The 25277-nt window shown below is 44.8% G+C and overlaps 1 protein-coding gene across 1 annotated transcript in view; it reads left to right on the top strand.

The window, feature by feature from the left end:
- LOC123397178 (protein JASON-like) overlaps nucleotides 1–24104 on the top strand; it is a 63512-nt gene extending 39408 nt beyond the window's left edge. The window contains exons 2-8 of the mRNA XM_045091827.1: nucleotides 20994–21428; nucleotides 21576–21636; nucleotides 21712–21794; nucleotides 22310–22524; nucleotides 22662–23478; nucleotides 23563–23645; nucleotides 23775–24104. Coding sequence (XP_044947762.1) covers nucleotides 20994–21428; nucleotides 21576–21636; nucleotides 21712–21794; nucleotides 22310–22524; nucleotides 22662–23478; nucleotides 23563–23645; nucleotides 23775–23874 — 1794 coding nt within the window. The 3' untranslated portion in view covers nucleotides 23875–24104. The remainder of the gene's footprint in view (nucleotides 1–20993; nucleotides 21429–21575; nucleotides 21637–21711; nucleotides 21795–22309; nucleotides 22525–22661; nucleotides 23479–23562; nucleotides 23646–23774) is intronic.
- Nucleotides 24105–25277: the final 1173 nt, after the last annotated feature.

Raw genomic sequence — 25277 nt, 5'->3', positions numbered from 1 at the left:
AACGCGATCTGACCGAGTGACCTGGCCTTTCGTCCTGGAACGACTCCATGGAATTGCATGCTGCTCTCGCTAAGTTTGGACATCGGAATGCCCATCCCCTTGAGAGTGTCAGCGTACATGATGTTCAAGCCGCTGCCGCCATCCATGAGGACTTTGCGCAGTCGGACTCCTTCCACCACCGGGTCGACTACCAGAGCCTGCCTCCCCGGGGTGGGTATGTGTGCTGGATGATCCGACTGATCAAAGGTGATCGCAGTCTGAGACCATTTAAGGAACGTGGGGTTGGTCGGGGTGGCCATGTTCACCTCCCTGTTCACCAGCTTCAGTCGACTCTTGCTTTCCACGTCAGCAAAAATCATTAATGTTGCGTGGACTTGGGGGAACAGATCCTCCTTGTCCTCATCATCCTGCTCGTTGTCCTTTTCACTCGGCTCCCTTCGTCGAACCCTTGGATCAGGAGGCGACATTGCCGAGTGGTGTGTTTCGGGAATATGGCGTTGCCTTCTTCATCCATCTTCGTGTGGATCGGACATGGCTGATCCAGGATGGAGTTCCCGAACTGCTTCTTCTTGGGGGTATACTGAGCTTTCCCCTTGCCCTTGAACTTGGCATTTGTAACGGCAGCTGCCTCTGCCTGCGGAGTGGACGGAGCTTTCTGCTTTTGCTTCCGATTGCTGTTCCCATCTCCGTCGGCGACTGCCTTGTGCTTGCCGCTTCGTATACGGTCTTCTTCTTCGCCATTTGCATAGCGTGTGGCTATCTCCATCATCTTGCTCATGGAGATGTCGCCTGTCCGACCGAACTTCAGGTACAGATCTCTGTACCGCACGCCTGCCTTGAAGGCGCAGACTACTTGATGCTCAGTGACGTTCTCCACCGTGTGGTAGAGGGTCGTCCAGCGCTAGATGAAATCGCGCAGGGGCTCATTCTGCTTCTGGACGCAGTGCTGGAGCTCCACGAGACCAGCAGGGCATTTGCACGTGCCCTCGAAGGTCCTGATGAACACTCGGGACAAATCTGCCTAGTTGTAGATGCTTGATGGAGCCAACTGATTCAGCCACGCTCGTGCCGAGCCGTCGAGCATCAGGGGGAGATGTTTCATGGCGACCTAGTCATCTCCGCCACCGATCTAGACCGCCACTTGGTAGTCGTCCAGCCATGTTTCTGGCTTGGATTCTCCTGTGAACTTGCTGATCCCCGTCGCCAATCGGAAGTTGGGAGGGATGTCAGCTGAACGGATGGCCCGACTGAAGCACTCGGGGCCAGAGACGATGGTCCTGCTTCCACTCGGACGGTCTCTATCGTGACCATCACGGTGGGCTCGACTCCTGTCGACCTTCCTCTGGGTGATGTGCCCTCTTGCGTCAGGCCTTGGATCATACGTGTCACCGACTAAACGCTGATCATCATGATGTCAAGGCCCGTAAGGCCCACCCCGCGGAGGGGTGCGTGAACGGCGACGATCTTCGGGATTCGTGGAACGGCTGCCCCCTCCGCGTCGCTGATGAGAGTGGGGGCTGTAAACCGACCGATGCGTGTTCGCGTGAACAGAACTGTTGTGGATCCTGTTGTGCGACTGGGAGACCGCCGAATTCTGTTGCTGCGCCGTGTGCAACAGGGCACGGATCTGCTCGATTCCTCTACCAGCCTCCGAATCAGTCGGTTGGAGGGAATCGGCTATCTTGGCAGCGGCAGCCAGGTTGAGGACGGGTGTACAGAACACCTCGACGTTGCACTAACGAGTGCGTCGACTAGCAGAACGGTGGTGTTGACGGCGATCGCCGGACGATTCGCCGACCTCGTGCTCGTTCCGGCCAGTCCGGTGGGGACTTTCATGGGAATTTGCCATGAGAACTTCGGCTGCAGGCCCGCGACCCAAGTACTCGGAAGGCAACTCAGTCGGAACTGAGTCCAAGCACTGGGACGGTGGCACGACCACAACCGACTCGAGGACCGCCACTTGAGAGGACGCGTTCTGGCGTGCCTGGGCGTGTCGCACCCAACGCTGGAGCCACGGACGACGGGACCGCTTGATGCGGCGCGTGACGGGGGCGAAGGTCGACACCGGGGCCGACTACTGGAGAAGAAGGACGCCGCGGGAACCGGAACGGAAGTGCGTAGCCCCGCGACTGGGGAGCGCCTTCACGTCGAGAGACGCATCCCGAAGCCATGCCGAATCGTCGACGACGAAGGAGAGTGCGCCGAAGAGGATCTCCCGACCCATGCATAAATCTCCGGCGGACGACATGATGAAAAGATGAAGCCGCAAACTCGCCGGAAGTTGCTTAGACGCCTGCCCCACGGTGGGCGCCAACTGTCGTGGTGTAAGTCTGACAGTAGATGTGTAGGGTACGAAAGGATGGACAGAGCCTTAGCTACGGCGAGGTTGTATGAGTTCAGGCCCCTCTGCGGAGGAGGTAAAATCCCTACGTCTCAGTGCTCGTGGGAGCTTAGTGTCGAGTGGAATATAGGATTACAGTAAATGCCAACCCCTGCACTAGTGGGGAAGGGCGGCTTATATAGAGTGCGCTGCCCTTCACAACGGTCCGGTGGACAGGGGTGGAGTAGTGGCGAATAAATGCATACGTTACAGGTAATGTATGTCTTAAATGCTAATAATGGTGTATGAAAATGTACGACCGTTGCCCTCCCGGGAGGTTACGATGTACAGAGTGGAATTCAGTCGGTACGATAAATACGCTCCGAATGCTCGTCACCGACTGGATGATGAGGGGGTCCTTAGTTCAGTCGGAACTGTCTAAGGGCCTTGCCCTCTGTGAAGGGTAGTCCTTGGGTAGGACCTATAGGGCAGGCCTATGACCCTACCCTGGGACTATAACCCCATCAAAGATCTTCGTTATTTGCATCACTAGAACGCGCCCTTTTAAACCATTCATGCCTAGCGCGAATTTGGGCGGTTCTTTCTTTGCTCTCATTCATGGAGACACGCATAGCTTTCAAAGTTTCATCCAAGTTGACCTTGGGAGGAGCACATCTAACTTTCAAAGCATCAATATCACAAGACATCCTATCAACGCTCTTAGCCAAATCGTCAATTTTGAGTAGTTTTTCCTCTATGGACGCATTGAAAACCTTTTGAGAGTTGATGAACTCTTTGATATTACTCTCTAAATCAGAGGGTAATTTGTTGTGATTTCCATAAGTGTTGCTGTAGGAATTGCCATAATTGTTAGAGGAGTTACTAGGAAAAGGCCAAGGAACATAGTTTCCTCTAAAAGCATTGTTGTTGCCAAAATTGTTCCTACCAACAAAATTCACGTCTAAACTAGCGTTGCTACTCTCAATCAAAGAAGATAGTGGCATATCATTAGGATCTACAGTAGCATTTCTACTAGCAACCAAATTCATCAACTCGTCCATCTTAGCACTAAGCGAGTTAATCTCTTCTATAGTGTGTACCTTTTTGCTAGCAGGTGACCTTTCAGTGTGCCACTGAGATTAGTTGGTCATGATATTGTCTAGGAGTTTTGTAGCGTCTCCTAACGTGATTTCCATGAACGTTACACCTGAGGCGGAGTCCAAGATATTGCGAGAAGCGAAATTAAAGCCAGCGTAAAAGATTTGTATAATCATCCACAAACTCAAGCCATGAGTGCGACAATTTCTAATCATAAGCTTCATCCTCTATCAAGATTGTGCAACATGTTCATGATCAAGTTGCTTGAAATTCATGATATCGTTACGTAAGGAGATGATCTTAGCCGACGGAAAATACTTGGATATGTAAGCATCTTTCCACTTATCCCAAGAATCGATACTATTTTTAGGCAAAGAAGAAAACCAAGTTTTTGCGCGATCTCGCAACGAGAAAGGAAAAAGTTTCAACTTAATCACGTCATTATCCACATCTCTTTTCTTTTGCATATCACCAAGCTCAATGAAGGTATTGAGATGGGATGCGGAATCTTCACTAGGAAGGCCAGAGAATTGCTCTTTCATAACAAGATTCAGCAAAGCTGCGTTGATTTCATACGATTCCGTACTAGTGGCGGGAGCAATCGGAGTACTAATAAAATCATTATTATTGGTACTCGAGAAGTCGCAAAGTTTGGTGTTTTCAGCCATGATGACTTCAACAAACAAACAAGCACACAAGCAAGCAAGAAAAACGGCAAAAAGGCAAAAGGCAAAAGAAAACGGCAAAGGAGAAAGGCAAATGAAAACGGCAAATGTGAAGTGGGGGAGAGGAAAACGAGAGGCAACTGGCAAAAAAGTAAATGCAGGAGATGAGTTTGTGAGACCTACTTGGATAGATCTCTCCTTCCCCGGCAACGGCGCCAGAAATACTTCTACTACTACAACAAAAGACCTTCCAACAGCGCCAGAAATAGGTGTGTTGACGGCACCAGGAATCCTTCTGCTACGGCTATGCCTTAAGGGACTTCCTAGGCAAATATGCAAAGAATTTCCCCCGTGGCCTTAGAGCCTTGCGTTGGTGTTCCCTCGAAGCGGAAAGGGTGATGTAGCGCAGCGGTGGTAAGTATTTCCCTCAGTTTTGAGAACCAAGGTATCGATCCAGTGAAGGAGTATCACAAGTGCCTGCACAAACACAAAAAGCTTGCTCCCAACGTTATGAAGGGGTTGTCAATCCCTTATAGATTGTTCGCCAAGTGAGAACTGAAAGCAACAAAGTAACAAAGCAAAGTAAAAGCGAAAGTGGAAACGATAGGTGTGAATAGACTGAGGGGCCGTAGTGTTTACTAGTGGCTTCTCTCATGAAAGCAAGTAGACTGTGGGTGAACAAATTACTGTCGAGCAATTGATAGAACCGCACAAAGTCGTGACGTCATCTATGGCAATGATTATATCTATAGGCATCACGTCCAAAACATGTAGACCGATACTTTCTGCATCTACTACTATTACTCCACACGTCGACCGCTATCCAGCATGCATCTAGTGTATTAAGTCCAAAAGAACAGAGTAACGCCTTAAGCAAGATGACATGATGTAGATGGACAATCTCATATCTACGAAAGAGCCCACCTTGTTACCCTTGATGGCAACTACACGATGTGTGCCTTGCTGCCCCTACTGTCACTCAGAAAGGTCACCACACGGTAAGAACCCAAAACCAAGCACTTCTCGCATTGCAAGAATCATAGATCTAGTTGGCCAAACAAAACCCAAGACTCGGAGAGACTTACAAGGATATCAAATCATGCAAATAAGAAATCAGCAAAGACTCAAATATATATCACAGATAATCTGATCACAAATCCACAATTCATCGGATCTCGACAAACACACCACCAAACAAGATTACATCGGATAGATCTCCATGAAGATCATGGAGAACTTTGTATTGAAGATCCAAGAGAGAGAAGAAGCTATCTAGCTACTAACTACGGACCCGTAGGTCTGAAGTGAACTACTCACGAGTCATTGGAGGGGCGATGATGTTGATGTAGAAGCCCTCCAACTCCAAACTCCCCTCCGGCAGGGCACCGGGAAGGGTCTCCAGATGAGATCTCGCGGAAACGGAAGCTTGCGGCGGCGGAAAAGTATTTTCGTGGATCCCCTGATTTTTTTTGTATTTTAGGGAATATATAGGCGAAGGATCTAGGTCAGGGGGCGCGAGGGAGGCCACTAGCCTGCCCACCGCCGCCCCTGGTGGCGGATGGGGGGCTTGTGGCCTCCCTGTAGCCCTCCTAGCTAGGCCCACAAGCCCCCTAATCTTCTTTCGTTCGGGAAAAAATCATTTCAGGGATTTTATTCCGTTTGGACTCCGTTCCAAAATCAGATCTGAAAAGAGCCAAAAACACAGAAAAAACAGGAACTGGCACTTGGCACTGAATTAATAAGTTAGTCCCAAAAAGATATAAAAGGTACATAAAACATCCAAAGATGACAAGATAACAACATGAAACCATCAAAAATTATAGATACGTTTGAGACGTATCAGTACCTCCCCTGGTCAGCGGTAGTACCGCTCCAGGACTTTAGTACCATCATCTTTGCGGCTGTACTACGTCGGACTTTTTGCGAAGACTTTCTTGGCGGTGGTTGGCCCGGTAGTATCTTTGCACTACCATGGGCGCAGCGGTAGTACCGCTGCAACGAGTGGTAGTACCGCTGGAGGGTCAACGGTAGTACCGCTGCAGCCAGCGGTAGTACCGCTGGGCTCGGGCTGTAAGTGGGGGTAACCGTCTTATTCCTTCCCCCACTATATAAAGGGGGTCTTCTTCCCCCTTGGCTTTATCCATCCGTTGAGCTCGTGTTCTTCCCCCATTGTTGACCTTCTTAGATCTTGCTAACTCTCAATCCCTCCAATGATTCTTGCTTGTTCTTGAGGGAAAAGAGAGAGGAGATCTAGATCCACATCTCCACCAATCACTTTCTCCTCTATGTGAGGGGAACCCCTTGGATCTAGATCTTGGAGTTATTTGTGAGCTCCTTGTTCTTCCTCTCATATTTCTCCATAGCTTTTGTTGTTGTGGAGGGATTTGAGTGTGAGGGACTTGACCACTTCGTGTGTTCTTGCCATTGCATTAGTTGCATCGGTTTGAGTTCTCCACGGTGATACGTGGAAGTGAGAAGTTGAGAAGCTTATTACCTTTGGTACTTAGTACCCTAGATATTGTTCTTCGTGGATGCTTTGGCGTCCTAGAAGCTTGGTGGTGTCTCGGAGCTCAATCATTGTGGTGTGAAGCTCCGGGCAAGCGTCGGTGTCTCCAATTAGGTTGTGGAGATTGCCCCGAGCAATTTGTACGGGTGTCCGTGACCGCCCCCAAGGTTTTCCATTTGTACGGGTTCGGTGACCGCCATCAAGGGTCCCTTAGTGGAATCATGGCATCTTGCATTGTGCGAGAGCGTGAGGAGATTACGATGGCCTTAGTGGCATCTTGGGGAGCATTGTGCCTCCACACCGCTCCAACGGAGATTAGCATCCGCAAGGGTGTGAACTTCGGAATACATCATCGTCTCCACGTGCCTCGGTTATCTCTTACCCGAACCCTTTACTTATGCACTTTACTTTGTGATAGCCATATTGTTTATTGTCATACATCTTGCTATCACTTAGTTGTTTATCTTGCTTAGCATAAGTTGTTGGTGTACATAGGTGAGCCTAGTTATTGTAGGTTTTGTGCCTCACAAATTAAACGTTAGTTTCATTCCGCATTTGTTCAAGCCTAAACCGTAATTATTTTAAAGCGCCTACTCACCCCCCTCTAGGCGACATCCACGTCCTTTCAGATTATTATGAACAAGGAAATATAATAATAACTATTTTATTATTGCCTCTAGGGCATATTTCGAACAGTCTCCCACTTGCACTAGAGTCAATAATCTAGTTCACATCACCATGTGATTTTAACGAATCCACCACCCATACAGTTCTGGGGTTTGATCACGTCTTGCTCGTGAGAGAGGTTTTAGTCAATGGTTCTGAATCTTTCAGGTCCGCGTGTGCTTTACAAATCTTTATGTCATCTTATAGATGCTGCTACTACGTGCTATTCGGAAATACTCCAAATATCCACTCTACTATACGAATCCGTTTTACTACTCAGAGTTTATACGGATTAGTGTCAAAGCTTGCATCGACGTAACCCTTTACGACGAACTCTTTAATCACCTCCATAATCGAGAAAAATTCCTTAGTCCACTAGTTACTAAGGATAACTTTGACCGCTGTTTTAGTGATTCAATCCTGGATCGCCTTTTTGTACCCCTTGACAGACTCATGGCAAGGTACACATCAGGTGCGGTACACAGCTTGGCATACTTTAGAGCCTACGGCTAAGGCATAGGGGACGACCTTCATCCTTTCTCTTTCTTCTGCCGTGGTCGGGCTTTTGAGTCTTACTCATATTCACACCTTACAACACAGCCAAGAACTCCTTCTTTGCCGATCTATTTTGAACTCCTTCAAAAACTTGTCAAGGCATGCATTTCATTTGAAAGTTCTATTAAGCGTTTTGATCTATCTCTATAGATCTTGATGCTCAATGTTCAAATAGCTCTATACAGGTCTTCCTTTGAAAAACTCCTTTCAAACAACCTTTTATGCTTCACAGAAATTCTACATTACTTCCGATCAAGAATATGTCAACCACATATACTTATCATAAATTCTATAGTCCTCCCACTCACTTCTTTGGAAATACAAGTTTCTCATAAACCTTGTACGAACCCAAAAGCTTTGATCATCTTATCAAAGCGTATATTCCAACTCCGAGATGCTTGCACCAGTCCATAGAAGGACCGCTGGAGCTTGCATACTTGTTAGCATCCTTAGGATCGACAAAACCTTCTGGTTGTAAGATACGTTGGAGACGTATCAAGCATCCCCAAGCTTAACTCCTGCTCGTCCTCGAGTAGGGAAGTGATAAAGAATGAATTTTTGATGTGGAATGCTACCTAGCATAGTTGTCCTTTGCAACTTCTTTCACGTGACATGAATGTTCAGATCCGTAAGATTCAAAACAATAGTTTGCTATTGACATGAAAACAATAATACTTCAAGCAAACTAGCAAGTAATCATGAACTTTCAAAATAACAAGGCCAAATAAAGTTATCCCTACAAAATCATATAGTCTGGCTATGCTCCATCATCCTCACACAACTAATGTAAATCATGCACAACCCCGGTATTGGCCAAGTAATTGTTTTCGCACTCTTACTTTCTCAAACCTTTTATAACTATCACGCAATACATGAGTGTGAGCCATGGATATAGCACTATAAGTGGAATAGAGTGTGGTGGTGGTGGTTGTGAGACAAAAAAAAGAGGAGATGATCACATTGACTCGGCGTATCAAAGGGCTATGCAGATGCCCATTAATAGATATCAATGTGAATGAGTAGGGATTGCCATACAAGGGATGCACTAGAGCTATAAGTATGTGAAAGCTCAAAAGGAGAACTAGTGGGTGTGCATCCAACTTGCTTGCTCACGAAGACCTAGGGCAATTTTGAGGAAGCCCATCATTGGAATATACAAGCCAAGTTATATAATGAAGATTCCCACTAGCATATGGTAGTGACAAAGCAAGAATCTCTCAATCATGAAGAACATGGTGCTATTCTGAAGCACAAGTGTGGAAAAGGATAGTAGCATTGTCCCTTCTCTCTTCTTTTTTCGGCTCTTAGGCCTCTCTTTTTTATATATATTTGGGCTCTTTGGCCTTTTTTTTTATTTCCTCACCATGGGAAAATGCTCTAATAATGATGATCATCACACTTTTATTTACTCACAGCTCAAAGCTCAAAATGATGATGACTCTATAGGAAATGCCTCCGGCAGTGTACCGGGATGTGCAACGATCTAGCATGGCGTATGACGTTGAAACATCTCGCTAGCTATCTTACGATCATGCAATGGCAATATGAGAGTGACGACACAAGTCATGAGACGGAACGGTGGGAGTTGCATGGCAATATATCTCGGAATGGCTATGAAAATGCCATAGTGGGTAGGTATGGTGGCTGTTTTGAGGAAGCCATATGGTGGGTTTGTGCACCGACGAGACTTGCGCGGCACTAGAGAGGCTAGCAATGGTGGAAGGTGAAAGTGCATCTATACCATGGACTCACATTAGTCATGAAGAACTCACATACTTGTTGCGAAAGTTTTTATTAGTAATCGAAACAAAGTGCTAAACGCATACTCCTAGGGGAAGGGTTGGTAGGTGTTAACCATCGCGCGGTCCCGACCTCAACACAAAGGATGACAATCAATAGATCAATTATGCTCTGACTTCCTAACATAGCGGTTCACCATACGTGCATGCTACGGGAATCACTAACTTCAACACAAGTATTTCTAGATTCACAACACCCTACTAACGTGGCTCTTAATATTACCAAATCCACGTCTCAAAACTAATTGAGAGGAACCAAGACTTCTCTTTATACTCAATGCACATGAAGATGGAGGTTTTTTTGCATCCTCTTTGGGTACCTATCACCTTTGGGACTACTTTCATAGCATAAGCCAACTACCAAGTCACGCACCGCCGTGCTCTAAAAGATATAAGTGAAGCACATAGAGCAAAAGTATCTAGCTCAAAAGATAAGTGAAGCACTATGAGCATTCTAGCAAAATCACGATGAGTGCATGTCTCTCTCTCTCAAAAAGGTTTGCAGCAAGGATGATTGTGACACAACAAAAAGAAAAGATTCCTACAATACAAGACGCTCCAAGCAAAACACATATCATGTGGTGAATAAAAATATAGCTCCATGTAATGTTACTGATGGATTGAAGACGAAAGAGGGGATGCCTTCCCGGGGCATCCCCAAGCTTAGGCTTTTTGGTTTCCTTGAATTTGGCTTGGGATGCCTTGGGCATCCCCAAGCTTGAGCTCTTTCCACTCTTTATCTCTTTGTCCATGATAACATCACCCAAAACTTGAAAACTTCACAACACAAAACTTAAACAGAAACTCGTGATAACATTAGCACAAGAAAACAAACTACCACTTCTTTTGGTACTGTAGCAAACTTGAATTCTATCTATATTGGTCTTGGGCTACTGTATTCTCACTTTTCCATGGCTAGTACCCCCCAATACTAACCATAGTTTCATCAAAACAAGCAACCAACTCAACAAACACAGAATCTGTCAAAAACAGACCAGTCTGTAGACATCTGTATACTTTGTATACTTATGGTACCTCAAAAATTCTGAAAAATTACGACTGCCTGGGCAAAAGGCATATCAACCAGCAGAAAAAGGAATCAACTCAAAATATATTTCTGAATAAAAATGAAAAATCATCCCGTGAGCGAAACGTTTCTGTCTTTTTCCAGCAGGATCAAACAACCATTACCAATACTAGTCATAAAGGTTTTGCTTGGCTCAAACACAAAAAGAAACACAAAAACACAATCACAACAGAATTATGAAAGTGTGGACACAAAAAAACATAAAGAAAAAGATAAATTCATTGGGTTGCCTCCCAACAAGCGCTATTGTTTAACGCCCTTAGCTAGGCAATGATAATTCAATGATGCTCACACAAAAGACAAGAATTGAAACACGACGAGAGCATCATAAAGCATGTGAAAATCACATCTAAGTCTAACATACTTCCTATGCATAGGCATTTTATAGGAAAACAAATTGGCAAGACAACCAATAGTTACCAAATGCAAGAAAGAAGAAAGAGACAATAGCAATCTCAACATAACGAGAGGTAATTTGGTAACATGAAAGTTTCTACCACAATATTTCTCTCTCTCATAGCAATTACATGTGGGATCATAATCAAATTCAACAATATAGCTATCACAAAGGATATTCTTTTCATGATCCACATGCATGCAAAGTTGACGCTCTTCAAAAATAGTGGGATTATCATCAACGAAAGTCATGACTTCTCCAAACCCATTTTCAATCTTATTGCAAACATCATATTCATCATGAGGCTTAAACAAATTTTCAAGATCATAAGAAAAATCATTACCCCAATCATGATCATTGCAACAAGTAGTGGGCAAAGCAAAACTAGCATCCCCAAGCTTAGGGTTTTGCATAATTTTAGCATGATTGACACTAATAGGATTTATAGTGAAACCATTGCAATCATGCTTTTCATTCAAGGAGCCCTCGTGAATCACTTCATGAATTTCTTCATCGCGGTTTTCAGATTCACGCATCTCAAGCAAAACTCCATAAAGATAGTCAAGTGCACTCAACTCACTAGCAATTGGATCAACATAATTGGATCTCTTAAAGAGATTAGCAAGTGGATGAGGATCCATATCACTAGATTTTCAGCAAGCGAAGATGCAAGCATATTGAAGGCACATAGCACACAAGCGAATAGAAAGCAAGCGAGAGAAAAGGGCAAACAGAAAAGGCAAACGGGAAAGGCAAACTGGTGAAGTGGGGGAGAGGAAAACGAGAGGCAACTGGCAAACAAAGTAAATGCAAGAGATGAGTTTGCGACACTTACTTGGATGAGTTCTTGACTTGATCCTCCCTTCCCGGCAACGGCGCCAGAAATTCTTCTGCTATGACAACAAAAGTCCTTTCCCGGCAACGGCGCCAGAAATTCCTCTTGCTACTTCTCAAGCAACAACGCCAGAAATTGACACGTTGACAGAGACTTGCTTGCGTTGGTTTTTCCCTTGAAGAGGAAAGGGTGATGCAGCACAGGAGCAGTAAGTATTTCCCTCAGTTTGAGAACCAAGGTATCGATCCAGTAGGAGGGTCTCGTCAAGTCCAGAGTACCTGCACAAACACAAACGAGCTTGCACCCAACGCTTCAAAGGGATTGTCAATCCCTTCAAGATTGTTTGCAAAGTGAGATCTGAAGGCGGAAAGTGCAACGAAGTAAAAAGTGTAAGGCTGAAAATATGGTGTGGAGTAGACCCGGGGGCCATAGTGTTCACTAGAGGCTTCTCCCAAAATAGCAAATATAACGGTGGGTGAACAAATTACTGTCGAGCAATTGATACAACCGCGCAAAGTCATGATGATATCTAAGGCAATGATCATACATATAGGCATCACGTCCGAGACAGGTAGACCGATACTTTATGCATCTACTACTATTACTCCACACATCGACCGCTATCCAGCATGCATCTAGTGTATTGAGTTCATGACGAACAGAGTAACGCCTTAAGCAAGATGACATGATGTAGAGGGATAATCTCAAACCAATGATGAAACCCCCATCTTTTTACCCTTGATGGACACAACACGATGCGTGCCTCGCTACCCCTACTGTCACTGGGTGAGGTCACCGCACGGTATGAACCCAAAACCAAGCACTTCTCCCATTGCAAGAACCATACATCTAGTTGGCCAAACAAAACCCACAACTCGAAGAGAATTACAAGGATATGAAATCATGCATAAGAGAGATCAGAAGAAACTCAAATAAGATTCATAGATAATCTGATCTTAAATCCACAATTCATTGGATCTCGACAAACACACCACAAAAGAAGATTACATCGGATAGATCTCCATGAAGATCATGGAGAACTTTGTATTAAAGATCCAAGAGAGAGAAGAAGCCATCTAGCTACTAACTATGGACCCGTAGGTCTATGGTGAACTACTCACGCATCATTGGAGAGGTCATGGTGTTGATAAAGAAGCCCTCCGTATCCGAATCCCCCCCTCTGGCAGGGCACCAGAACGTGCTCCAGATGGGATCTTGCGGAGACACAAGCTTGTGGCGGCGGAAAAGTACTTTCGATGATCTCCTGATTTTTTGTGGAATTTTTGGGGATATATAGGCGCAAAACCTAGGGCAAAGGGGCCTCAGGGAGCCCACAAGCCAGGGGGTTGCGGCCTCCCCCTGGCCGTGCCATGAAGGCTTGTGGGGTCCCTGGTGGGCCCCTGCCCTGATTCTTCGGCTCTCCGATCTTTTTCTGTTCCGGAAAAAATCTTTTTGGCAGTTTCCTTCCATTTGGACTCCGTTCAAAATCCTCCTCTGAAAGGGGTCAAAAACATGGAAAAAACAGGAACTGGCACTTGGCACTGAGTTAATAAGTTAGTCCCAAAAAATATATAAAAGGCATGCAAAACATCCAAAGTTTGACAAGATAATAGCATGAAACCATCAAAAATTATAGATACGTTGGAGACGTATCATTGTATCACATATAACCTTTCCTCAAGGAAACCGTTGAGGAAACAATGTTTTGACATCCTATGTGCAATATTTCATAAATAATGCAGCAACTACTAACATAATTCCAACAAACTTTTAGTGACAAGTCGAGCTTTTCTTAAAGGTGAATAGTCACCTTCATCGTCTGTTTTCCTTTTAAAGATCCATCTTTACTTAATAGTCCTACGACCATCAAGTAGTTCTCCCAAAGTCTACACTTAGCTTTCATACATGGATCCTCTCTCGGATTTCATGGCCTCCAGCCACTTGTCCGAATCCGGGCCCACCATCGCTTCTCCATAGCTCGTAGGTTCATTGTTGTTCAACAAAATGACCTCCAAGAAAAGGTTACCGTACCACTCTACAGCAGTACGCGACCTTGTCGACCTACGAGGTTTGTAGTAACTTAATTCGAATCTCAATGATCACCATCATCAGTTTCCACTTCAATTGGTGTAGGCGCCACAGGAACAACTTCCTGCGCCCTGCTACACACTGGTTGAAGTGACGGTTCACTAACCTCATCAAGTTCCACCACCCTCCCACTCAATTATTTTGAGAGAAACCTTTCCTCGAGAAAGGACGCGTTTCTAGAAACAAACACTTTGCTCCCGGATCTGAGATAGGGGATGTATCCAACTGTTTTGAATATCCTATGAAGATGCATTTATCCGCTTTGGGTTCGAGCTTATCAGACTGAAACTTTTTCACATAAGCGTCGCAGCCCCAAACTTTTAAGAAGCGTCAGCTTAGGTTTCTCCAAACCATAATCTATACTATGTCATCTCAACGGAAATACGCGGTGCCCTATTTAAAGTGAATGCGGTTGTCTCTAATGCATAACCCATAAACGATAGTGGTAATTCGATAAGAGACATCATAGTATGCACCATATCGAATAGGGTGTGGCTATGACGTTTAGACACATCATCACACTATGGTGCTCTAGGTGGCGTGAATTGTGAAACAATTTCCACATTGTCTCAACTGTGTACCAAAAATTCGCAACTCAGATATTCATCTCTATGATCATATCGTAGACAGTTTATCCTCTTGTCACGACGATCTTCACTCTAAAACAGCTTTGAACTTTTCAACATTTCAGACTTTGTGATTCATCAAGCAAATACTCCTGTATCTACTCAAATCTTCAGTGAAGTAAGAACATAACGATATCCACTGCGTGCCTCAGCACTCATTGGACCACACACATCAAAATGCATTGCTTCCAACAAGTCACTTTCTTGTTCCATGTGGTATGATTTTGCATGTCTCAAGTGATTCAAAACCAAGTGAATCCAAACAATCCATCTGCATGGAGTTTCTTCATGCGTTTATATCAATAGGTATGGTTTGCATGTCTCAAACGTTTCAAAAATGAGTGAGTACAAAGATCCATCACTATGGAGCTTCTTCATGCACTTTATACCATCATGACTCAAGCGGCAGTGCCACAAGTAAGTGGTACTATCATTATTACTTTGTATCTTTTGGCACCAATATTATGAACATGTGTAACACTACGATCGAGATTCAATAAACCATTGAGGGTAATTATTCAAGCAAATAGAATAACTATTATTCCTTTTAAATGAATAAATGTATTGCAATAAACACGATCCAATCATGTTCATGCTCAACGCAAACACCAAATAACAATTATTTAGGTTTAACACCAATCCCGATGGTAGAGGGAGTGTGCGATGTTTTGATCACATTAATCTTGGAAACACTTCCAACACTTATCGTCACCTCGCCTTTAGCTAGTCTCCGTTTATTCCGTAGCTTTTCATTTCGTGTTACTAATCACTTAGCAACCGAACCGGTATCTAATACCCTCGTGCTACTAGGAGTACTAGTAAAGTACACATCAATATCATGTATATCAAATATACTTTTGTCGACTTTGCCAGCCTTCTTATCTACCATGTATCTAGGGTAGCTCTGCCTCAGTGACCGTTCCCCTCATAACAGAAGCACTTAGTCTCGGGTTTGGGTTCAATCTTGGGTTTCTTCATTAGAGCAGCAACTGGTTTATCGTTTCATGAAGTATCCCTTCTAGCCCTTGCCCTTCTTGAAACTAGTGGTTTTACTAACCATCAACAATTGATGCTCCTTCTTGATTTCTACTTTCGTAGTGTCAAACATTACGAATCGCTCAAGGATCATCATATCTATCCTTGATATGTTATAGTTCATCACGAAGCTCAAGCAGCTTAGTGGCAGTGACTTTGGAGAACCATCACTATCTCATTTGGAAGATTAACTCCCACTTGATTCAAGCGATTGTTGTACTCAGACCATCTGAGAACATGCTCAATGATTTGAGCTTTTCTCCTTTAATTTGTAGACAAATAATCTTGTCCGAGGTCTCATACCTCTTAACAAGGGCACGAGCATGAAATCTCAATTTCATCTCTTAGAACATCTCTTATGTTCCGTGACGTTTCAAAACGTCTTCGGTGCCTTGCTTATAAGCTATTAAGTATTGTGCACTGAACTATCACGTAGTCATCAAAAACGTGTATGTCAGATGTTCGCAACATCCACTGACGACGCTCGAGGTGCAGCACATCGAGTGGTGCATTAAGGACATAAGCCTTCTCCGCAGCAATGAGGACAATCCTCAGTTTTACGGACTTAGTCCGCAAAGTTGCTACTATCATCTTTCAACTAAATTTTCTCTAGGAACATATAAAAACAGTAGAGCTATAGCGCAACCTACATCATAATTCACAAAGACCTTTTGACTATGTTCATGATAATTAGTTCAATTAATCATATTACTTAAGAACTGCCACTCAAAAAGTACATCTCTCTAGTCATTTGAGTGGTACATGATCCAAATCCACTAACTCAAGTCCGAACATCACGTGAGTTGAGAATAGTTCAGTGGTAAGCATCTCTATGCTAATCATATCAACTATACGATTCATGCTCGACCTTTCAGTCTCATGTGTTCCGAGGCCATGTCTGTACATGCTAGGCTCGTCAAACTTAACACAAGTGTTCCGCGTGTGCAACTGTTTTGCACCCGTTGTATGTGAACGTTGAGTCTATCACACTCGATCATCACGCGGTGTCTCGAAATGACGAACTGTCGCAACGGTGCATAGTCGGGGAGAACACAATTTCGTCTTGAAATTTTAGTGAGAGATTACCTCATAATGCTACCGCCGTTCTAAGAAAAATAAGGTGCATAAAAGGATTAACATCACATGCAATTCATAAGTGACATGATATGTCCATCATCATGTGCTTCTTGATCTCCATCACCAAAGCACTGACACGATCTTCTTATCACCGACGCCACACCATGATCTCCATCATCATAATCTCCATCAACGTGTCGCCATCGAGGTTGTCGTGCTACTTATGCTATTACTACTAAAGTTACATCCTAGCAATATAGTACACACATCTGCAAACACAAACGTTAGTTTGAAGACAACCCTATGGCTCCTGCTGGTTGCCGTACCATCGACGTGCAAGTCGATATTAACTATTACAACATGATCATCTCATACATCCAATATATCACATCACGTCATTGGTTATATCATATCACAACCATACCCTGCAAAAACAAGTTAGACGTCCTCTAATTTGTTGTTGCATGTTTTACGTGGATGCTATGGGTATCTAGTATGATCGCATCTTACTTACGCAAAAACCACAACGGAGATGTGCAAATTGCTATTTAACCTCTCGAAGGACCGCCTCGGTCAAAACCAATTCAACTAAAGTTGAAAAAACCGACACCCGCCAGTCATCTTTATGCAACGAGGTTGCATGTCAATCGATGAAACTAGTCTTTCGTAAGCGTACGAATAATGTCGGTCCGGGCCGCTTCAATCCAACAATACCGCTGAATCGAGAAAAGACTAAGGAGGGCAGCAAATCGAACATCACCGTCGACAAAACCCTTTGTATTCTACTCAAGATAACATCTACGCATGAACCTAGCTCATGATGCCACTGTTGGGGAACGTTGCATGGGAAACAAAAAAATTCCTACGCACATGAAGACCTATCATGGTGATGTCCATCTACGAGAGGAGATTTGAATCTACGTACCCTTGTAGATCGTACAACAGGAAGCATTAAGAAACACGGTTGATGTAGTGGAACGTCCTCACATCCCTCGATCCACCCCACGGACCGTCCCGCGATCCGTCCCACGATCGGTTCCGACCTAGTGCCGAACGGACGACACCTCCGCATTCAGCACACGTACAGCTCGACGATAATCTCGGCCTTCTTGATCCAGCAAGCAAGACGGAGAAGTAGATGAGTTCTCCGATAGCATGACTGCGCTCCGGTGGTGGTGATGATCTACTCCTGCAGGGCTCCGCCCGAGCTCCGCAGAAATACGATCTAGTGGAAGAACTATGGTGTCTAGATCTGAGTTGCACGTGGCAAAAGTTGTCTCAAATCAGCCCTAAATCACCACTATATATAGGAGGGAGGGGGAAGAGGCTTGCCTTGAGGGCCAAGCCCTCAAGGGTGCGCCGCCAGGAGGAGAGGAGGATTCCTACTCCAATTAGTATTGGAAAGTGGAGTCCTTCTCTTCCTTCCCACCTCCCCTTTTTTTCTTTCTTTTGGTTTTCTTCTCTTGGCGCATAGGCCCTCTTGGCCTGTCCCACCAGCCCACTAAGGGCTGGTGCGCCACCCCTAAGGCCATTGGGCTTCCCCCGGGTGGGTTGCCCCCCTCCCGGTGAACTTCCGGAACCCATTCGTCACTCCCGGTACAATGCCGGTAATGCCCGAAAACCTTCCGGTAACCAAATGAAACCATCCTATATATCAATCTTCGTTTCTGGACCATTCCGGAAACCCTCGTGATGTCCGTGATCTCATCCGGGACTCCTAACAACATTCAGTAACCACACATATAACTCAACTATACTAAAACATCACTGAACCTTAAGTGTGCAGACCCTGCGGGTTCAAGAACTATGTAGACATGCCCCGAGGCACTTCTAGGTCAATATCGAATAACAAGACCAGGATGCCCATATTGGATCCTACATATTCTCCGAAGATCTTATCGGTTGAACCTCAGTGCCAAGGATTCATATAATCCCGTATGTCATTCCTTTTGTCCTTCGGTATGCTACTTGCCCGAGATTCGATCGTCGGTATCCGCATACCTATTTCAATCTCGTTACCGGCAAGTCTCTTTATTCATTTCGTAATACAAGATCCCATGACTTACACTTAGTCACATTGCTTGCAAGGCTTGTGTGTGATGTTGTATTACCGAGTGGGCCCCGAGATACCTCTCCGTCACACGGAGTGACAAATCCGAGTCTTGATCCATACTAACTCAACGGACACCTTCGGAGATACCTGTAGAACACCTTTATAGTCACCCAGTTACGTTGTGACGTTTGATGCACATAAGGTATTCCTCCGGTGCTAGTGAGTTATATGATCTCATGGTCATAGGAACAAATACTTGACACGCAGAAAACAATAGTAATAAAATGACACGATGAAGATGATACGTATATAATTTGGGTCTTGTCCATCACATGATTCTCCTAATGATGTGATCCCGTTATCAAGTGACAACACTTGCCTATGGCCAGGAAACCTTGACGTTCCCCAACAGCTATTGACTTGGGTCAGAAGTGGAGAAGCCAATATGATGTTGGGGAGTGCAACACATTCACTTACAAATGTTGCATATGCTTTGGCATCCCAATGGTAGGGAGTAAGCTCCTTCTGATTGAGCTGCAACTAATTATTCCACCAAGCCTTATTCTGAGATTCAGAGCCACTAAGAGAAGTAATTCAGAGCGTACACACCTCACTGAATTTCTTTGGGAATTGACCTAGTTTTGGGAAAATGTTTATCATACAAGTGCGCGGGCAAGCTATTTGTGGGTCTTCTTCGGTGGTACATGCCCTGCTGCAGTAATATTTGCACACGCTTGGGAAACTCACTTTCATGGGAGTTTTGGAACACTGCATACAACAACGAAAAACATGGAATGTAGTCAGTTTCACATGCAACTTCTTCCCGCGAGCAATCGGATCCAGGAGGAGTGAATTTTATGGAGCCAGAAGAGCACGAATACCGGCTTAGGGGCAAGCCGATTGTTAAGGAGGAGGGGATGTCAGCGACCCAAATACGAACACTGTTGCGTCGACCAAAAGCGCTACCATAGCAGCCCAAACCGCTTCCATGTAACCCGAAGCAGCAAGCCCACCATGCAACTAGCACATGGGCCGACCTTGTTGGGCACCACTCGAGGGGCAAGCCCGACTACAAGTACCCACAAGGAAAGGAGCAGAAAACTTTTCTGGGCTTGGATCTGGCAAAGGCAAAGGCGACTCCCTCCTTCCCCTATCTTCTCCTACCTCGTGTACTTCCTCCCCAACTCCTTGCATCTGAGCTCGATTTCTCTGTAATGGAGTGATTCTCGAGTGAAACCTAACAACATCATAGTGAGTGGAAGTTGTCTCTCGCTGGCCATGGATATGTTGATTTTGCGTTTGACGCCTACATCAAGCTCTCTAGCGATCCTAGACATGTTGTGTCTCATCTTCTTGTGTGACTTGGTGTTCAGTGACCCCAAGCCCAACACATGTAACCCCTAGCCGAAAAGCTTTGTAGAGAGAAACTATTGTACAACGACCCAGTTGGAGAAAACATCATAGGCAACCTCATGGGCGGAAGTTTGGGCATGTCATTGGCGTCTGGTCCTTCTCCTTGCATGGGAGGGAACAAAAATGGTACTAGAGACTTGACAAGAAAGAAGAAGGAAAAGCAATCACGGACACCCACTAACCCGAAGAAGCACGCCGACGCGACATGACGAGAAAGGTTACGTGATAAGATTTTGTTTTAGGAATGCATCTTTTACAAAAGACCCTTAATCTTTCTGTACCTAAATATTTGTAGTCGGAGAAAACTAGATTGGGGCATATATAATGGTGCTATCTTAAAAGTGTCACATAAGATAAATGATGAGATGGAAGAGAGAGAACTCAAAAAAAAGGTTTTGCCTTTTCTTATTTAAGAGAAGACAAGAGGTGATCTCTTAGCACAATATGTCTCACCATGTTTTTAGGAATAACTAATTATAGAAGATACGACTCAGAGATGATCCATTGTAGACTCTTTTTTTTGTCATCTCTAAATTACATGCAAGATTTAAGATAAGACTATCTTATCAACCATTGTACATGCCCTTAGTTCTCTCTCCAACTACAAATATTTAAGTAAAAAAAAGTAGTTGATAATACTATACTATTTTTAACCAAATCGTATTTTTAACCAAATCGTGCTCCATAAATGTAATCAATACCCGTGTATCCCACCAGAATCACCCCCAAAATCTCCCTAGAATCGCCCCATTCAAAAAGCCTCCTAAAAAAAGGCTCACGCGCACGGGAGCAGAGGAGGGCAGTCAGGCAGGGGAGGGTGGGGCCGGCCCGCCCGCGCCTCCACCCCACCCCACCCCCACCCGCTGACTCCGCCTTCCCCTTCCCCCTCCCCCCTCCTCCGCTCCGATTTTAAATTTCGAAACCCTCCTCCCCCCTTAAACCTCGCCTCCTCTGCCTGCCTGCCACTGGGCGCCCGCAGGCCTGCAGCAGCACGCACGCGCACGCGCACGCAATCGGCTCCTCGCGAGGCGTATGAAACCTCGCATCCGCGGCTCCAAGGCTCGGCGCTCGGCGAGGGAGGCGCGGTGAGGAGGACGCGGATGGGGTGCCTGTTCGACTGCTTCCGCGCGGCCGGCGGCGAGCCGCGCGCCGGCCGCGCCCGCGCCCAGCTCGTCTCCTCCGCCGTCGCCCCGTCCGCCAACCCCAAGGTTTTCTCCTTCTTCCTCCCTCTTCCGTCGCGCCCCGCGCGGAGCCCGCGTGCGCCGTTCCGCGACACGGATCAGCTAGCCGTGGGGGTGCGGGAATTCGATCCGCAATTGGTTAATTTTGCGTATTTGTCTGTCTCTGCTGACCAGGTCGGCGAGAGGAGGGCGGCGCCGTCCAGGAACGCGCTGTCCGCCGTGTTCCTGCGCGAAGGTCCGCGTTTTTTCCCTTCCGAATTTGTGTCTCTCCTTCTCGACCCGAGGTTCTGATTTTGTGCCGTCGGTGTAGATGAGGGATCGCAGGCCACGAGCTCGGGGTCGGACCGGGACGCAGAGAGGACGACGGTGGATCCGGAGCTCACGCGCGAGGAGGTATGGTGATCGGTCCTGCGAATCTGGCCCCGTTCAGATCTGCTTCCTTGCTAGTCCATTCCGAGCTGTGTCTTGCCACTTGAGAGCTGAATTTTGTCTGGCTAGTGACGCATGTGCATCAGTTTCAACACACGCGGCGTTTTCAGTACACAAAGGAGCGATTATGTCTTTATCTGCATGATGAATTGATTCTTGTGGCGGTAGCGCCGTCGTGATTCACACTGACATTAACAGCACAAAGATGCAGCATTGCACTTGTGAGCCTGCTGTTGTTCAGTTGTTTGTTTGCACTTTGCACTGATATACGAGTTCAATAGATCCAGCTATTATATGTTCTATAATTCTGTTTATAATGACAATCGATCGGTGCCTTTTCTTCTCTTAAATCTACATTGCTGTTTGTAGCTAACTGTTATTCTTGTGCATTATTAGTCACTCAAGTGAGGATGAGCATTTCTGTTAATTATCTGCATATATGTTCTCAGTAACCGACTGATTTTTGATGGTACCAACAGGCCAATTTCCCCAAAAATGGTGGTGCACTGTCGGAAACTTCAAATGAAATCGTTCAAGGGCCTGAAAGCACGGATTCAGCTTTTCAGAGCGCAGCACATTCAGCACTGCTAACTGCCTTGCCTGAAAACATGAATTTAATGGAAGTACTGAAGGCTGATGAATGCCAAACTCCTTCAGGGTCTCATCAAAGCTCCTATGTACCAGATGCCACAAGGTATGCAAACCTCATGCTATCTGCTGATATACCAGTGCCTTTAGTCTGTTCACAGCTTCTGAAGAGTCTGCGATTTTCTCTTCACTTTAATATGTGGGTTGATTAAATAATGTGGGTATTTAACTTCTTGTTAACAGCTCTTCTCGGAATGGTTGCGATGCATCAAACCAGCATGATACTGAACCTGTGAGCAAGAGCACAGATTCTGACGGTGTGACTAATGAGCCTGTGGTTGACTGTAAGATCAAGTTAACCACCTTAGATTCATGCTCGGTCGCCAGTAATGATTATATCTATCTGGATGGATCCAAGTCTTCACCCTTTTCAACTCCTTCCAAAGTGAATGCTGGGATACATACTCCAGTTAACACTCAAGTACCTAATTTGGAAGAGTTGACAGACGAGAACCGTACTAGGGCTTGTTTGCATAATTTGCACGAAGCTCTGAATTCCCCTGGAGATTTTGAACGTTGTGGAGTGTACAGAGAAGATCCCTGCCAGCCTAATATATCTGATGAGGATATCAAGGGTGCAAAGAATGGCAGTCTGGATTTGGTTGAAACTTCAATATCTGATGAATGTTCCCTGTTCCAGAACTCTGAGGGTTCTGTATCATCGTGTAACAAGACAAGTGATAGCACATCTTTTGTGGAGAAATGCCAGGCCACTGATGTAACAGTTCATAGCAGCAGAAAGAAGGTGATTACAACAAATAGCGGTTCAGATGTGGAATTCCCAAGCTTGTCCCAGTGGTTGAAGCCTCCAAGTTATAGAAAGGCGATCAGAGATGAAAGCGGTACAAGTGACACATTTAATTCTGCTAAGAGTTCTGAAGAGGATAGACCTATCATTGGAATGGTTGCGGCTCACTGGAAATCTGAAGAGCCAGATAATTTTACCCCTAAATGGTGGGATGGAAATGGCATTCCCAACTCAACAAATAAGTACAAAGAAGTAAAGTCTATTTCTCATTCTCTTACTTTCTGTTTCTTATTATGTAAAAGTGGCTTACCTAGGAATAATGCATTACATGATCAGGATCAGAAGGTTAGTTGGCATGCGATGTCATTCGAGGAGAGGCTTGAAAAGGCTTTATCTGAAGAGAAGCAGATTTCCCAAAGGTTCAGTATTTTCTTCTATTTGAGATCAAATCACGTTTTATCTGGCCCAACATTTTTAAAAATCTCTGAAGTGTGTAATCATTCCTTCTTTCAGTGATGTAATGTAATGTTCTTGTTTGATTTTGGCAGGAAATGCTCCAGTGGAAACACATCTCACTTTTCAGGTGTAGAAGCTGAGGAGAGTGATACTGCTGCATCTAACCATCTACGCGTTGCTGCCTTTACATGATACCTTGGTCTGCGAAGAGTTATGAAGCTTCGAAGTAATTTGGCTTTTTGCTGCCACATTCCTAATGGCTTCTGCACAGTTTTGTTAACCTCTACTGTCCTCCAGTATGTAGCTTCTAGAAGCGATCGTTCTATCAACTGCTTTATATTAAAGGACTAATGTTCCTAGTTCCAAGACAAATCAACATTGTTGATTTCAAATATAATTGACATCAAGATTCTTAACTAGTACTTCAGAATGTTATGTTCTGGTCTTTGTGTGGTACTTTCTTCTATTTCGTTCCTGATATGCAGTTTTAGTTCCTGATACTAGTGGTCTTACCTTTTGTAAGCACGACTGCCACAACAGAGAAATGATCTACTCCTATTTTGTAAGCAGCAGAGAAATTATCGCTCTTTTCTGTTTACCTTGAAAAAAGATGCGAATAAATCTGACGTATCGATGAGGACTTTTTATTTCTTACCATCCTTAAGCTATTGTTTTCACTCTTCGATGGTGTCTTTGTTCAACCAGAATTTGCCTTTACATCCTTGTCTGCGACTAATTCTGTAGGTTTTGGTTTGACTGTTTCTAGTCCAATGCTTCTTTGCTAGGCCCTTCTATTAGCTTTGCATTCGGAACACTGAACAACAACTCTATGGACTCCTTGTCAGACAACCTGCAAATATCCATATCTGCTTTTGCAATTATACAAACGCACTGACGAATATTTAAGCCAAACAGGTAGTTATTTAATATGAGTAAATATTCAAGTTTTTGGAGTTTATGGACGACAATTCCATGCTCGAGGAAGCCCCATTCGGCCCCCAGAATGGTACATCCTTTTCGTTAACTGTTTGTGGCAGTGGCCTAAGCAAAGATGAGTTCTTGAGTTTGATAGTTTGACATCATGTAAATTTTTATTCCTTCAAGTGAGTCAAGAACATTGAATTACAGCATCGACCTGGGAGTCAAATTGGGGGGTCAGCACAAGAAATCTTGAAAATGACGCTTAGGTCACCTTGTGAGAATTTAACATACTAGAGAATGCATTTTTCTTCGGTAAATGACAAACTGCAAACAATCAAATGTTTAGATTGCGCACGCAAGTGAAGATCATGCACAGCTTTGTATGACTAGGGGGGGGGGGGATCATTCTAGGAGTGATAGAATGGATGCGCACAAAGTCGATTATTTTGCTCTCTTAACTCTGAAAGTGATAAGAAATCTCATGCAATAAAACACTTCTACATTTTTTCTGTTCATTATGGAAACATGTGACCGTATTATCGAGCATTCACAAAATAGAATACTTGTTACCTACTCCCTCTGTTTCTAAATATAAGTCTTTTTAGAGATTACACTAGGGGACTATATACGAAGCAAAATGAATGAATCTATATTCTAAAGTATGTCTATATACA

Source organism: Hordeum vulgare, chromosome 5H (genome assembly GCF_904849725.1).
Source record: "Hordeum vulgare subsp. vulgare chromosome 5H, MorexV3_pseudomolecules_assembly, whole genome shotgun sequence".
Classification (NCBI taxonomy): Eukaryota; Viridiplantae; Streptophyta; class Magnoliopsida; order Poales; family Poaceae; genus Hordeum; species Hordeum vulgare.
The sequence above is the reverse complement of the archived record's forward strand: the minus strand, read 5'-3'. Positions and strand labels throughout refer to the sequence as shown.